This window comes from Mesocricetus auratus, unplaced genomic scaffold (assembly GCF_017639785.1).
Source record: "Mesocricetus auratus isolate SY011 unplaced genomic scaffold, BCM_Maur_2.0 Super-Scaffold_15014, whole genome shotgun sequence".
In the NCBI taxonomy this organism is placed as follows: Eukaryota; Metazoa; Chordata; class Mammalia; order Rodentia; family Cricetidae; genus Mesocricetus; species Mesocricetus auratus.
Genome location: NW_024429186.1, coordinates 19996856 through 20012968, shown reverse-complemented (window position 1 = coordinate 20012968; position 16113 = coordinate 19996856). Strand labels below are relative to the sequence as shown.

The following is a 16113-nucleotide window of genomic DNA, read 5'->3' as shown; positions in this document are numbered from 1 at the left end:
AGATGGCTCAGCGAGAACCCAGGTTCAATTCCCAGTAACCACTTGGCAGCACACACAACTGTCTGTAACTTTTAATGTCAAGAGATCTGACACTCTCACACAGACATACATGCAGGCAAAACATCAATGCACATAAAATAAAAATATAATATTTAAAAAATGAAATTCAGAAATAAAAAGTAAGATTTGGATATTCTGTTAAGATGGAATTACACAAAACTTCTATGATGTCTTGCTTTGAGTTATAACATGGAAGAGTTCCTCTAGAGTTGAAATGCAGTTGTGTTCTATTTTGGTATTTAGCTTCATTTGAAAAAATACTAATTGCCTCCCCACCACAGAGGATTGAAACCAGAGCCTCATGAATATTACAAGTGCTCTCCACTGAACTACGTTCCTAGTTCATGATTTCTGTGTGTGTATGTCAGACAGACAGACTGGATACCACATATGTGCAGATGCCTCCACAGGCCAGAAGAGGGCATTGGATACCCTGGAGCTGGAGTTACAGGCAATAGCGTTGGTGCTGGGAACTGAACTCAGGTCCTCTAGAAGAGCAGGAAGTACTTGTAACTGCTGAGCTATCTTTCCAGCCATGTATGGTGTTTGTGAAGTCCTCTACAGAAAAGCTAATATCATTGAGAATGTTAACTATGAATAATAAACTGTTTTTGTTTTGTAGAGCCTTTCCCAATTGTAAATTTGCTGAAAAATGTTTGTTTGTGCATCCAAACTGTAAATATGATGCAAAGTGTACTAAACCAGATTGTCCCTTCACTCACATGAGTAGAAGAATTCCAGTACTGGCCTCAAAACCAGGTTAGTGACTTTGTGCACTGTTGTATTTGGGTGAAAAAATAGAAAATGATATTTTTCTGGCTCTTAAGTGGAACAAAACAACAAAAGGGTGGTTTTAGAAATGAACTTAGCATTTAAACAACAAATCTGCCCTTCTTCTAGAACTCTGCCATTTTATCTTGAATGATAAACTTGTTGTAAATTGAGTCTCACCTCTTTACAAACACCAGTGGACTACTTTAGAAAATGACACTGCCACATAGATTTGACCATTCTTCATTCTGATTCTTGTCAGTGGTCTCATCACCAGCACCATCTTCTAATGGTCAGCTGTGCCGTTACTTCCCAGCTTGTAAGAAAATGGAATGTCCCTTCTACCACCCCAAAGTAAGAAACTTTACTTTCCAAACTGGTTTTAGTGCTAATCTGTCATTCTGGTGTTTGCATTTCTCTTTTGTATCCATTTTATTTTTGTGTATGTGTGGGTTTATGCACATGGTAGCAGGTATCCTGCTGATGCTGCATAGATTTAGTGTCAATGGACAATACCATATCTGTTGGTTTAGTTACAGTGGACTGCTTTTGTTTCTCTCAGGTGTATATATGCCTGTATTACCTTGCGGATTTTGTGAAGTTTTGCTCCTCTTTTTTCTGTTTAGCACTGTAGGTTTAATACTCAGTGTACAAGACCAGACTGCACGTTTTATCACCCCACTATTACTGTACCACCAAGACATGCCTTGAAATGGATTCGACCTCAGACTAGGTGAGGATTTAAGTTAGCTTTTCTAATTCTAATGTCATTTGGAATTACATTCTATTGTAATTGGGAAAGGGAAATTGAATTTTTATCTCCTTGTGCTTTTAAAATTAAAGAAGGAACTTTTAGCAAAAATGATTTAACATGAACTGCATTTGCCCAGTGATGACTTTGTTTAACTGACATCATCTCCAGATGAGTTCTGTTTTTGAATCCAGAGCAGAGCATAATGAATAAGCCACTGAACTCTCCAGCTTTCCGCCCCTCTAACTTCTGAGTATCAACAATACAAACAAAACACCTAAGCCAGCAGATTGCCTGTGTGTATGTATTTTAACATACTGCTCAACAGTCTCAGATCAGGGCCAGGGAGACTGCCTAGTCTATAAAGAATTTGATCTCTAGAACCCGTGTAAAAACGTGGGACATGGTAGCATGCACCTGTAATCCCAGAAATGGGAAGACAGATAGAGGAGGCAGATCCTTGGGGTTTGCTGGCCAACCAGTCCAGTCTGCCACTAGAGACACCGAATTTAAAAGAATGGTGGGTAGTATTTATGAGGATGACATTGAGGTTGTCCTCTGGCCTACACAGTTTTGTTAGATTTTAGTGATGGCAAAATACTGAAGTTTCAGAACATTATAACAATGCCTACTAGTTAAATTGCATAATTTTTAAACTTTTATCTCTTTTACACAATTGAATTTTTTAAAGACCAAACACCTGAGCAAGAAGCTAAGTTTTGTATTTATATGCACTGCAGTAATTAAAAAAACTTTTGGTTTTATTTACTCAGCGAATGATGCCCTAGTCCTACCTGGCAAGAAGATCGTGCAGTTTGAATGCTTCCATCTTCTGATGAGAGATATTCTACAGAACTTGTCACATCTTTGAAATTTAGAATATATTGCTTTCATAATATGAATTTTATTGCCTAACTGAAGTGTCTAATTTTTCAAGTTTGTAAGTTTATTAAGTGGTTTCAACATTTTTTTTGTTTGTTTTGACTATGAAAAAGACAGTTTTGACTATGAAAGAGACAGTTTAAAGAAAAGCCAAATTCTATTAAAACATTTGCGGCATGTTTGTACATTGCTGTTTAACATCATTTTTGGTGATGGTACTGCAGCTTAGGGCTACAACGCTGTGTGAAGGCCATTGTCCTCATAGCTGAATCACTTTCCCAAAGATGATGCACTGTTTTCACAATCAGTTACAAATATTGCATCATCTTAGGGGTGGCCAAAATACCAAGGCAGCTTTGAACAACTAGTTTAAAATTTCTTTTTAATGTCTAAATGAATTTGCTTTGAAAAGCATAATACAGACTCTTGGTTTAAGCGTTACTCTGGTAAACTCTGAAGTCCCTTGCCTTCTGTGAAAGTAAGTAGTGACATGGTCATTTAAGGTAAACATGGTTGGAATGACAAATGCAAAAACATATGAACAATTCCTTGAAATACTTCCATTTACTAATAGCATATAATTTTAAATAATTTTGGGGAGACTACATTATCACAAAGTCATACAAAAAATTTACAGGTATATACAGAAAATTTCAGAAAACAGATGAACTCACAAGAGTATAAATATATACATATATTCCCATATTCTGAAAAATATTGTCAGAAATAACTCCACAGAAAATATACTTAGTTACTCCTAAAGATCATTCTTGAAATGTAGAAGTTAAGATTTTAACTGGCATATTTTAAATTACAGAACTATAATTACAGAGCTTGTATGGGTAAACATCACAATAGGATGAAACTTGGCCACTGTATTAGAGTTTTATGTATGCAGTTCTTGAAACTGTTAAGGCAAGAAGTGTCAAATGTTTTAAATAACAGACAACTGATTTCAAAGACTTGATGTTTTTAAAAATTAAAGTGTAAGAGGTGGTTAGCAAAGGGGGTAATAAAAGCTCAACACTTTTAGGACCAAATTTAAACTGTTAAGATACGTAAAGGATGGATAATAAAGTCAAATCTACCAAAGTCTGTGTTTAACATTGTGAAGCCAGCCTTCTACTGCTGTGGTCATTGCTTTTGCATTGAGAGATAAAAGCATTAGCTAATTTTTCAACCACTTCATAAGTCGGCCTTGACCATTGTTAATCCTAGAAGATCAGAAACAGCAAAAGGACAGAGCGCCTAAAAGCTGCTTGCTGCATAGGTTCAGGTGAAGTGGCATTTTTTTCATTCTGTAAGTGCATTCCATTAAATTTAAGGCATTCATCCTAGCTTTGCATCTCAGCTAAAGAATTCTATTGAAAATTGTGAATTTCCAGAACTAGACTTTTTTAAATATCACTTCCTAATAATGTGTGTAGATATCTTCTCATAACTGTCCAGTAAGGACCAGAAACGAGGAACAGGGACTTAAAATGATTTAGTTTTTTATAAGAAAAGAACATGTGACAAATAAATTATTTTCTGTTATTGAATAGACAGTGATTATGAATACACTTACAATGTGTTTGGTTTTTTTAAGGTAAGGGCTCACAAGCTGCAGGCTAGCCTCAAACACACTATGTAGCCAAGAATGACTTTGAATTTCTTATTCTGTGCTTGTACCTGGGATTATAGGCATGCCCATTTATATGTGGTGCTAGGGATTAGTCCAGGGCTTTACAAATTCTAGGTAAGCACTCTACCAACTGAGCTACATGCCTTAGCATTTAAATGGTTTGTTGTTCAATTCTGTGGTTTAATAGACAGGCTTACTCTGACCCTAAAACAATTACTGGGCTACTTGTTCTAAATGAAACTGTGTAAGAAGCCTCACAGAGAAAGGAATAACACCGCTGATGATGATGCAGAGTTCCAGAGTGTACTGCATGCTTTGACATGTATTTACACAGGAAACAAGTGGGGTGACAGTAACTGATGGCAATCTTGGGCTATAAATTCAGATAGTGCAGGTACACACCATAATTCTCTGGATATAAAAACTATAGGGCAGATTCTACGATTTGTCACCCTTTTCACAGTTGGTGGTTGATCCAGCCAGGTAGCCATATGATGACTACTTAGAAGTCAGCCTGACCTTTGGTCATGGAACTGACTGCTACCATGATAAACACTGACTGACCAGGTTGGCCACTTTGGGGGACGAAAATACAGTTGGAAGCAAGCAGTTTTTTCTTTAATAGTTTACTTGCTTAACATTGTGGACTTTTACAGAACTGAAATTTTTCTATAACTAAAAGCTGCCAAGCTGTCCAGAGGGGAAACCTTAGAACTATATACCATGCTTAAATTTGAAGCATTTTTCCTTTTATAGGAATTCTTTAATTTATTGACTGCCATTTTATATAATGTTAATGCATTCTAAAACTTGGCCTAACTTAGATGGACCATTTGGCGTGAGCAATGGAAGAACTACCTTGTGCTTTAAGTTTCTTGCAGTCTCTTCATCAGCCTTAACCTTTAAAACCAACCAAAGACAAAAGTTCTTTGATGCAAAGTGTTCATTCTGGTTTTAATAGTCACAATGTTTTAGCCATAGAAAACATAACAAACCAAACAGGATTCCAGAAGCCTGACGGGGAGGATCTATGCTACACAATAAATAATTCACACAATAAAATAAAAAAATGGAAATACCCAGTAGAGCATCCTCTTCACATGTAGAAAAATAATGTTTACACAGCAGTCTACTGGATTTTTCATCTTGAGGAACTAGCGAGGCTAAACAGCAAGTCCTGGGCGGTAGGTCCCAATCTTTGGCAGCATTAAAGTGGAAGGATTCTGACTTCTTCAGGAGAACCTGGAGTCATTCATTTTGGAAAACAGCCTTATAGGGTGGCATACATCTAGTTAAACATTTTTTCTCAATACAAAACTATAAAATTTTTTACCCAGTGTTACTAGTATTATGAATTTAATGCTTTTGTTTACACAATAAACAAATGTTTATTAGATCATACCTTTAAATATGCGATATTATCTTTCAGTTAAGAGCTATTGCTATCACAGAACCTTAAAAAACTGTACACTTGGAAATGAATGTTCATTATATCACTTTCCTATTAATGAGGCCATAACTGTGATTCATCATTTTATAGAGATGGCTTTGAAACACAAAGATTGACAGCTCAACAGTGAAAATGTAGTCTGCATATGCTGCAGACTTTGGATCTGTTCAGACTGTAAAGAGAAATGTCCTTTGCAGAGGGGACTAAACTAATGTTTAAGAAATACTCTCCAGGAAAGCTTGTGTAAGTTTCCTTAAGAAAAATGTTTGCATTTTGAAAACTGACACTTTAGGGTGATGGTTGCTTATTACTTTCCTTGTATAAGGGTGAAATATTTCACTAAAGAAATGTTAGAAATGAGAAAAAATTTCCATTTTTTTATTTTCTTTTTGGTTTTTCAAGACATGGTTTCTCTGTGTAGCTTTGGAACCTGTCCTGGAACTAGCTCTGTAGACCAGGCTGGCCTCAAACTCACAGAGATCTTCCTGCCTCTGCCTTCCAAGTGCTAGGATTAAAGGTGTGCACCACCAACGCCTGGCCCTTTTTTTTTTTTTTTTCTTTAAAGACAGCTATACCCTAGGCAAGTCTGTCAAAATTACAGAGGAGGATGACTTTTTGTCAAATAATTGAGCCGTTCCTTGCAGTGTAATTATCTGGCAGTGTACAGAGTATGGGTTGGTACATGTAGCAAGCATTTGGAACTCTCAGTCTTCTGCTGTGTGATCGATTCTGCGCATCCTTCCCTGCCACAGTCTTCAGTTAGCACCACTGGACCATGCAGAGTTTGGTTTTGGTTTTTGTTACAGAACTGGTCTCTTGAGGTGAGCTTTGTTTAGTCTTCTCAGCATCACAGGGCAGTTCAGTGAGGCATGTGTACACATTTCCAGACAAACAAACTGCAATCAGAAAAAAAAGTGACAAGGAGTTCATCACATTCTAGATTTTCAGATTTTTGCCTACTTTCAATCACATGTAATTTAATGGCTTTGGAGTCACTGGTTGTGTTACCATCTGATAACTGCTGGCTGTGTTCATTACTGAAGCTATATAGAGTTATTATTATTAAGTCTTTACCAGTAACAAGGTGGTTGTGCTCTTCCTGGACTGACAAACTACTGACCTGCAGTCATCGCCTCCAGCACTAACAACATGTCGATCACCACTAGTAAATCGAATATTTGTCACATGAGGGGAATGACCCAAGAACCTCTTGTGCTTTGCCTAAAACAGAAACAAAGGTTCTCATAATTTATCACAAGAATAGGGAGGTAGACCCCCAGCAATTACTGTAAAGAGTTTTACAGGTCTATGTGCAACAAACTAGGTCATATCTTCAGGACCATGGAAGCTTTTCTCTGCACAAAGGGCGGGACAGGGGTATGGGGTAGAACTTAGTAATTGACTGTAGGTTTGGTTTTTAAAAGCTCATCAGAACTTGCCTACAAGTTTCCAAAACTGTAGCAAAGAGTTGTTTTTTGAAACAGGGTCTTACTCTGTAGACCAAGCTATCCTTGAATTTAGAAATCTGCCAGTGCCTCTGGAGTACTGGAATCAAAGGTGGGCATCACCACACCTGCCCTGGAAGATTTGTCTTTGATAGCTTTTACTTTGGGTGTTGAGAAAATCTTTAGAAATAAAGTTTTAACTACAGTATTTTTATATGAGGGTCATAATATTTTAAATATGTGGGGAAAAAGATGAATCATTTAGCATTCAACTAAAGTAATACAAAATATTAGACTTACAAATTTTTCTGGGCATGGAAAATCATATAACTTAACCATGCCAAAGTCGTCTCCTGTCACAAGACTGATTCCTGAATGAGATACACAGGCACAGGTGACATCTGCTTTCTCAGCATGTCTGGACCAGATTCCCATAACTTCATCGCCCAGAATACTAGAGGGGAAAAGCAAATGCACCACAGAAAGCACAGACACTTTAGCCATATTTTTAAAAAGTAACAATTGCCTCTGCCTTCCAAGTGCTGGGCTAAAGATGTGCATTACCACACCTGACCTCAACAGCTGTTTCATTGCTGTTACCATTTAAGAAAAATGCCATGACATTTAAAAAATACACTAAATCTTTTCATGGAAACTGATCAAATGTAGGACAGTGTTTAATCAGAAGAGGTTCCAAAGCCAACATACCATCTGTTTAAGAATCAAGCTAGGATAACAAAATCATGTATTCCCTTGTGGAATAACTTCAAAAATAGGCGTTTTCTACGTCAGTATTTTGAGATGGCCTTGCCATATATCCCTGCCTAGCTTCAAGTTTTGCTATGTAGACCAAGCTTGCCTTGAACTTGAATCAGTTCTCTGCTCCCACATGCTAGGACAACAGGAGATGGGCAAGCATGCTTCAGCTGTTTTCCTGCTTTCTGCTCAAATGTGGCCTTGTTCATGCTAGAAAAGCATTCTGCCACATTCCCAGTTCATATTTCCCAACTTTTCTATCCTCAAAAGTCATGAATGAAATGTTTACCTAGTCCAAGTAGCCCACGTGATCCTGTCAATGGCAGCATGATCCACAAGGTGTTTTCCTGAAGGCACTTCATAGACATGCCGTTTATAGCAGCCACTAGAAACCTGTTCCCAAAATGAGGACAAATCCATTATTAGTAGATATCTTGTGTCTTGAGGATGCAAAAATTACAACAAAATGTGGAGGAAAGGTATTGAGATGTAGGTGAGAATAGCAGGTCTAAAATGAGCAGATACCAAGGTCTAATGTATAGCAATAAACACTAGAGGTCATCTACAATATTTGAGACTCTTGCGGAATGATGCGATTCTAAACACTTGACACAGAATCTTTTCTGAGATAATGGGCATGATAATATAATCTCTAACGTGTACACATCATAAATGGTAAAGTTTAATTTCACGAAGAGTAGGATACAGAATAAGTACAGGAAAAAAAAAAACAGATCAGTGAGTTAGGTGTAATCCCTGGGACTTTTAATGTATCCACTACAATGTACAAGCAAGCATCTGTATAAACTGGGTGTGGTATTGGTGCTGTACCTGGAGATGTCTGCTATCTGCAGAGAAGTCCATTTGAATGACAAAACTTGGAATGTCTTTGCAGTAGCTGATTCTGTTAAGGGTGGGACCCAATGTTAGGTCATAAAAGTCCACTGAGTTCTCACTAGAACCCACTGCCAAATACCGGGAATCTGGACTAAATCTGAATACATAAAATGTTAAAAAAAAAAAAGAAAAGTATTAGGTCCCATGCATGCAATTGTTTAACTATTTTTAAGGTCAGGGACTTAATATAGCACCTGAAAATCAGTTGGTGTTTGATATGGCTTTAAGTTACCTAACTAAGCAAGCACACAGACTGTATTTGTCTATTAACATTTAGTAAAGGTTTTTACATTTTGCTTATAAAATATCTCTTGTCTTCCAATTCTAATTTTAAAATAACATTTGCTTGCTTTGGTTTTGTTTTATTGTTTTGAGACAGAGTTTCTCTAAGTAGCCCCGGCTGTTCTGGAACTTGTTCTATAGACAAGGCCTAACCTCAAATTCAGAGAGCCACTTGCCTCTGCCACCCAAATACTATAGTTAAAGGTGTGCACCACCACAACTGGCTTCAAAATAACTAAAAATTAACATTCCAGAATTGTTACACTAACATACTTTGAGCCAGGTGGTGGTGGTGCATGCCTTTAATCCCAGCACTATGTTGACAGAGATAGGCGGGATCTCTGTGAGTACAAGGCCAGCCTGGTCTACAGAGCTACACAGAGAAACCCTGTCTTGAACCCCCCCCAAATTAACATACTTCATAAGATGGAAAATGATGTCTTAATATCCAAATACAGCCAAATTAGCTCACTTGAACCATTAGGGTGAAATGACAACTTCAAGCTGGGAGAATGTTTGTTAAAAGACAAATCACAAAGGTTCTCCTCTGTCAGTCATGGGAAGCAGTAGGGGATAAACTGAGTTTTGAAAAATGTCCCATGAGTCCTGCTGAGTAACAACAGTGGAGACATGTAGAGGTGAAGGAAAGCCTTGAGATTTTTTATTAAAGGACTTTACAGCTGAAAACACCCGTTTTGACAGACCTGGACCCAATAATCTTATCAATTCATAGAGAATTCTGTGAAAATTAGTTTAAGCACTAAGAGACAAAGGATCAAGAAAGAGTTAAAGGCCACAGAGACCACTTAATAGGTAAAGTCTCCTCATGTCAAGCCTGACAGCCTGAGTTCAATCCGTGGGACACTCATGATGGAAGGAGAGAACCAACTTCTGCTAGTTGTCTCTGACCACCATTTGTGCACCCTGTGGTATGTGCATACATACATAGCAAATGTAATCTTTCAAAACAGGTTTTGATTCATTTGAATTCTGGGAAATAGACCTTTAGTGAGTATTGGCTGAATGAATGAACTGGAAAGGCATGTAAAGGACAGTCAGGAGAAGCCTATGGGAAGGAGGGCCACAATTGAAGTCTTGCTGAGATTAAGCAAAGGTATTTTAACCCTATTTGTCAAACTTCTGGATGGCTCAGCAAAGTGAATTTACTGTGCATGACTAGTAGTAGTAGAATTTTACTTAGCAAGGAGAATTTAAACATAACCACACCAGTATACATCTGATACAAATGTATAGGCACTAGGATTTAGATCAAGAGATAAAGCCTTTGCCTCAAAGGCATGAGGTCATAGGTATGATCCCCCATACTGCAAAAATAAATAGGGGATTTGCCTGTCAAGACCTATTCTGGATGATGGTATTTTTTTTCAAGTTCATGCTTGTCATCGTAAAAATCAACTAGAAAATCTATTCCATCCATTGACTAACCTGATATCATGGATTGCACATCGCCTGTCTCTCTTCTTTCCCCATATTTTCAGAGAACTCACAAGTAATATAATAAATTCTCCATTTTTCATTCCAATAGCCACCATGTCACCTTCCGGGCTGTAACACACTGTCCGAGCAGCATGTCCCAAATTCACTTTGTTTAGCATCTTCTACATAAGAAGCAAGAATCGAGGAGACATTTACAATTGAAACCAATTTTCCCCAAACCTCAAAATAATACCAAATTAAAGGTAGAAGTTAAGGATTCCCATTCCTTAAAACCTGTAACCTCTCATTTAAGTGTTTGTACCTACTTTATCAGCAATATCCCAGAGTCTCACTGTCCCATCTTCTGCAGCAGAAAGGAAAAAATCCCTGGAAGGATGTGTTGCTAGTCCCCAGATTGGCCCATCCACATGGCCATTAACTAAAACGTTACATGCTGCATTTTTCTCTCCAACTTCAATTATCTCAGCATTCCTTGTGCCAACTAGTATCTTGCCCTGAAACACAAAGGGACCAATACACTTAATGTGATACAACAGGTACATGCTTTGAACTAATCTAGTTGCAAGGCAATCATTAGCTCATGCAAATGTTTCTCTTCCTAGGGACACACAACGGTAACATCCCTGGGCTGCTGCACGATAGAGTCTGTGCTAGAGACAACTCTCTACCGATGATGCATCTATACGCTTCAATAATCAAGAGTTTTAGCTTTGACTGTGATAATGTTAGGATCTCCAAAATGGGAAATAAATGCATTGAGACAGAGAGAAAAAATTAGAATTCATTTTGTTAAAAAGTAAGTAAACTTGGTGGCACACCTGTTTACTTGGCAGGCTGAGACAGATAACTGCAAGTTCCAGGCCAGCCTGGGCTACATAGCAGAACTTGTCTTAACAGAAGAAGAAAGATTAAAGCAAACATAACTAGAACTTAAGTGTACTGACAGGACAACACATGCATTTGACTTATAGACATACAGTGCAAATGCATAACAGTTTTTAGAGACATGTATGAGGTTTTTAAAGGAAGAAGAATAGGGAAAACTAAAGGGACACTGAAAGAAAAAAGGCCCTTCTGACTGCAAATCAGCAAAAACAACCCCCACCCCAAACTATCAAGAAGACTTTATTTTCTTTTTTTGTTTGTTTGTTGTTTTTGTTGGTGTTTGTTTTGTTTTGTTTTTCGAGACAGGGTTTCTCTGTGTAGCTCTGGCTGTCCACAGAACTCACTCTATAGACCAGGCTGTCTTCGAACTCAAGAGATCAGCCTTCCTCTGCCTCCCAAGTGCTGGGATTAAAGGCAGTGTCTGACTAATAAGACTTTCTAAAAAGAAACAACCACCCGTTTTCTGAGAGACAGCTGAACTCACAGTGAGCAACAGCTGAGTTGAGGGTGGTGGTGCACACCTGTAATCCCAGCACTCAGGAGGCTGAGGCAGGACCACAACATGGTGACCTTGGAGTTTAGTGTCATCAGCATCCAACCCTCACTCATAAACAATGCATTTCATAAGCCACCTTACAATCTCACTTACAAAGGGAAATTGTTTAATAAGTAAACCAGCTCATCTTACAAGTTACAATTTTAAAAATTTGCTTAAGGGGCTAGAGATATTTAGTTGAGCACTTTAGAGCAGTTGCTGCTCTTGCAGAGGCCCTGAGTTGGACTCCATAGCTCACAGCCATCTGTAACTATAGCTCCAGAGGATCTGATGCCCACTTCAGGCTTCAGTGGACACAAGGCATGCATACAGTACACAGATACATATGTAGGTAGTTACAACACCCATACACACAGAACAAACATATCTTAAAGCAACAAGTCCTGCTTAACCTTGAACCTGGCTTTAAGTTACAACCTTTATGTAATATACTGAAAAAATAAACCCAAAACTTAAGACCTCCTGTGCCCGGCCAACCCCTTTCTCTACTTCATTCATTCTGGCTTGCCCAGGCATTCTTTTCTGTATTACACATCAAGATCCTAGTCATATGTGAGTAGAGGTCCCTGAGAGAGAAACTCCTCAGACGACGGCCCCTACTACTGTGGAAATCTTCTGTTGCTGGAGACATGAAGAGAACTGCTCTAATAAAAATGAGTCGTTGGTGAGGATTTCCAAGCCTATCTTACCATAATTCAATCAGAAGATTCAAGACAATACAGAGGTTTAAATAGTGTTTAGACACAAGCTTTCTGTATTAGTAAACAGTAGAAATAACAGCACCCTATGGTATCACTAAGTATTGCTTATCAGGTCACAAAGTGCAGGGGTCACAGCACAGCTGCTCTATTTGCTGCTGCAACACACTGGCTCAAGGAACACCTTACTTTGCCTCTGCACACAGACCGAACACAATCTGTGACTTGTCCTGTCTCAAGCCTGAAGGCCCGGCATCGTCTCAGTTCCTGGTCCCACAGTTTAACTGCACCTCCTTCCTTTGACCTAGGTAAATGAAAACAAAACACAAATAAGTATAATTAACTACTACAATAACTTTCATTTCAAATACTGAGTTGCCAGAATAGTTAAACACCCTATTTATAATTTCTAGTATTTAAATGTTCAGGCAATTTAAGGACATACTGTGTCTTAGTCAAAATTACTTTCAGTTAAATTTTATTTTGTGAAATAGTCATCTTATTCTGACACAAGCATAATTTTATGTAGCCCACCATATAAAAATGTCTCATAATAGCTGTCTATTAAGAAAATGCACAGAACAGGATTGTTTTGTTTTCAGACATTGTGTATGTGTGCACACATACCATGGTGTGGTCAGACAACAACGCTGGAATCTGTTGTCCCTTCCCCAGGTGTTCATTCATGGCAAATGTCTTAACCTGCTAAGCCATCACATCAGCCCTACAAAACTTTTTTTTTCCTTCCTCCCCCGCACCCTTTTTTTGAGATAGGGTTTCTCTATGTAGCAGTCCTAGTTGTCCTGGAACTAGCTTTGTAGATCAGGCTAGCTTCACAAAGATCTACCTGCCTCTGGCTTCTGATTTCATGCCTGGTCCACAAAACCATTTTTAAGATTTATTTATTATGAATACAACATCCTGCCTCCATGTATGTCTGCACTCCAGAAGAGGGCACCAGATCTCATTATGGATGGTTGAGAGCCACCATGTGGTTGCTGGGAATTGAACTCAGAACCTCTGGAAGAGCAGTCAGTGCTTTTAACCTCTGAGCCATTTCTCCAGCCCCACAAAACCATTTTTAACATTAGAAAGGCAACTCTCTTGCAAAGCAAGAAAGAGGATTATAGATGCTATGCTGTAAAATTTACTTTTAAGGGCCAAAGGGCAGCGCATTTCTGCAATTATTAAAATATCCTGCTGAAACAACATAAGCAGGCTGTTAGTGAGGAAATATGTGCAAAATGAGATGGTATGGGAAATACTTGTGTTTGGAGTAATATATAAAGGACAAAATAGAGCCATTTGTGGATTTTTCTCTTGAAAAGACGGAAAATGAATTCCCTCATTTTGCTTGCCTTAAGAGAAAACACATGGCACATGCCTTTAATCCCAGCACTCAGAGGCAGAGACAGGCAGATCTCTGTGAGTTCGAGACCAGCCTGGTCTACAAGAGCTAGTTCCAGGACAGCCTCTAAAGCCACAGAGAAACCCTGTCTCAAAAAACAAAAAAAAGAAAAAAAGAACGCACATGTCATTAGAGAAACAGCTTGACCATTAGTGTTCAGTTGATAATTGTGGGCTTCAGTCTGTAGTGAAAGAACTGCACTTCTTACTTAATGTATGTCCCTTTTTAATTTACACATGACTACCCTGTGGCAAATGGTTTTTATCTGGGTTTTTTTTTGAGGGGAGGTGGAGCATGGGGGTTGAGGCAATCTTACTCCCTAGCCTGCAGAAAGGCTGGCCTAGACATGCCTGCTACTGCTTCCCAGGTGCTGGGATTAAAGGTGTGTCACCCCACCCAGCCTTAATTTGATTTTTTAAGAGATTTATTATAATTTTTAAAATTATGTGCATACGTGTCTGTGTGGGAGTCTGCATGTATGAGCGTAGGTGCCCTCAGAGTCCAGAAGAAGGCATTGGATCCTTTGAAGCTGGAGTTACAGGAGGTTCTGAGCTGCCCAGCATGAGTGCTGTGAACTGAACTCAGGTCCCTGCAAGAGCTGTACGTGCTAATAACTGCTGAGCAATAATAAAATAAAAAATATTTTACTTTGTGTGTGTGTGGATGTGTGTGTGTGTGTGTGTGTGTGTGTGTGTATATGTGGTCACAGACCACTGTGCATTTCCACCTGGTATCAGTCCTTGTCTTTCCATCATGTTTCAGACAGGCTTCCTTTGTAGTTCATCCAAACTAGCTGGATGGGCATCTCATGTGGGAACGTGCTGGAATTATAAATGTTTGTGCTATTTGGTCTGGCTTGTCCAGCTTCTGTGGGTTTGGGGATGGTCCTCAGGTCATCAAAAAAAAAAAAAAAAAAAAAAAAAACCGAGCACTTGTACTCACTGAGCCCTCACCTCCGCCCAGAGATCCATTTTAAGTATCTGGTTACTGTTTGGATATTTGAAAGTAACTCAGACAATGATTTGGCAAGGCTGTGTCTAGCACCCTCTCATTCCTCTCTCATATGACTTGGAGCCTTATAGGGAGACAACAGGGAATAAAGATGCAACCTGGGTTCCTGAGTACAGGTTTCCCTTCATGTCCTATCAGCAATACTGATGCTAGTCGCACAAGGATTAGGGATACCACTCTTAATGAGAAGCCCAGCTGCCTATGACTATCTCAGACAAGTGACACTCTGGCTGTGGTTCAGGTTTATCTAAAAGGTCCAAAAGGGAGCTGGTAAGATGCCACAGTGGGTAAGGACACTCCAAGCCTGATGATCTGAGTTTGACCCCTGGGATGCACATGGTAGGAGAGAAGTCATTTCCACAGGTTGTCTTCTGATTTCTACACATGTGCTGGACACATACCTTCCTCCATCCCCATCCCCCCACCCCGCAAAATAAATGTAAAGCCTAAGTGAGAATTAAAATGCAAAAACATGATTTCAGACAAGAATTCAGAGAGTCCAAAAATCACACATAAATAGCAACAAAGGAGAAGTAAATGACTAGTTAACGTGCACAGCCTAGAAGAGGCCAGAACACCTAACTGTAGATCACAGATGCATAAATAGTGAGCTATGAAGAGGACTCACGGCCTTTCCTTGCCGCCAGTCACGATCAGTCCATCTCGCAGGGTGGTATACATGGCAAAGACAGGCCCATTGTGCGCTCTAGCCACCACTCTACACAACATGTGCTCTTTCCACACACAGACATCACCACTGATGGTACCTGTAAACGTCAAGTTATTCTGAAAAGGAGTGGGGAAGGGGGAGACAGACTCATCAAAAGTTCAAAGAGAGGTCGAACAGATGTCATCCTCTATGTGCGCGGAATGCTATTTCACCTGCTTTGACAAAGCACATGCGAAGTGTGGTGGCCAACACTGGACCCCGGGCAGGAAGCTGAGTGACACTTAGTTCCCTTAGGGTTTCCTCCCAACTCTGCCCTTTGTTAGTGGGGCTAGCCTTGGACAGACATTTCCTAACATACTGTAGCTCTAGCTTACACTGTCCTCTGAACCTGTGCCCTCTAGCTGTCTAAGAACAAATCCAAGGTCACTGAACACTAGGAACAAAAGCAAGGGGTGGTGAGGGGTAGGGAGTGAAAACAACTGAGTTTGGTACAGAATGTTGTCATAGAA

General features: G+C 39.2%; 2 protein-coding genes across 11 annotated transcripts in view; one reads left to right on the top strand and one right to left on the bottom strand.

Moving 5' to 3' along the window:
- Positions 1 to 3556, top strand: part of Zc3h14 (zinc finger CCCH-type containing 14) — a 45508-nt gene extending 41952 nt beyond the window's left edge. For all 7 annotated transcript variants that reach the window (XM_040742646.1, XM_005068418.4, XM_040742650.1 and 4 more), the window contains 4 exons: positions 683 to 819; positions 1094 to 1185; positions 1458 to 1564; positions 2356 to 3556. In XM_040742646.1, the coding sequence (XP_040598580.1) occupies positions 683 to 819; positions 1094 to 1185; positions 1458 to 1564; positions 2356 to 2362 (343 nt within the window). In that variant the 3' untranslated portion in view covers positions 2363 to 3556. The remainder of the gene's footprint in view (positions 1 to 682; positions 820 to 1093; positions 1186 to 1457; positions 1565 to 2355) is intronic.
- Positions 3557 to 5016: 1460 nt separating this feature from the next.
- Eml5 (EMAP like 5) overlaps positions 5017 to 16113 on the bottom strand; it is a 122392-nt gene continuing 111295 nt past the window's right edge. For 2 of the 4 annotated variants that reach the window (XM_013112146.3, XM_005068417.4), the window contains 9 exons: positions 15563 to 15720; positions 12705 to 12819; positions 10682 to 10870; positions 10365 to 10537; positions 8571 to 8733; positions 8029 to 8132; positions 7284 to 7437; positions 6659 to 6759; positions 5017 to 6434 (listed from right to left, as the gene is read on the bottom strand). In XM_013112146.3, the coding sequence (XP_012967600.1) occupies positions 6398 to 6434; positions 6659 to 6759; positions 7284 to 7437; positions 8029 to 8132; positions 8571 to 8733; positions 10365 to 10537; positions 10682 to 10870; positions 12705 to 12819; positions 15563 to 15720 (1194 nt within the window). In that variant the 3' untranslated portion in view covers positions 5017 to 6397. Of the gene's footprint in view, positions 6435 to 6658; positions 6760 to 7283; positions 7438 to 8028; positions 8133 to 8570; positions 8734 to 10364; positions 10538 to 10681; positions 10871 to 12704; positions 12820 to 15562; positions 15721 to 16113 lie in introns of those variants that run through there. The other 2 variants (XM_040742644.1, XM_021226214.2) reach the window with 2 other exon arrangements.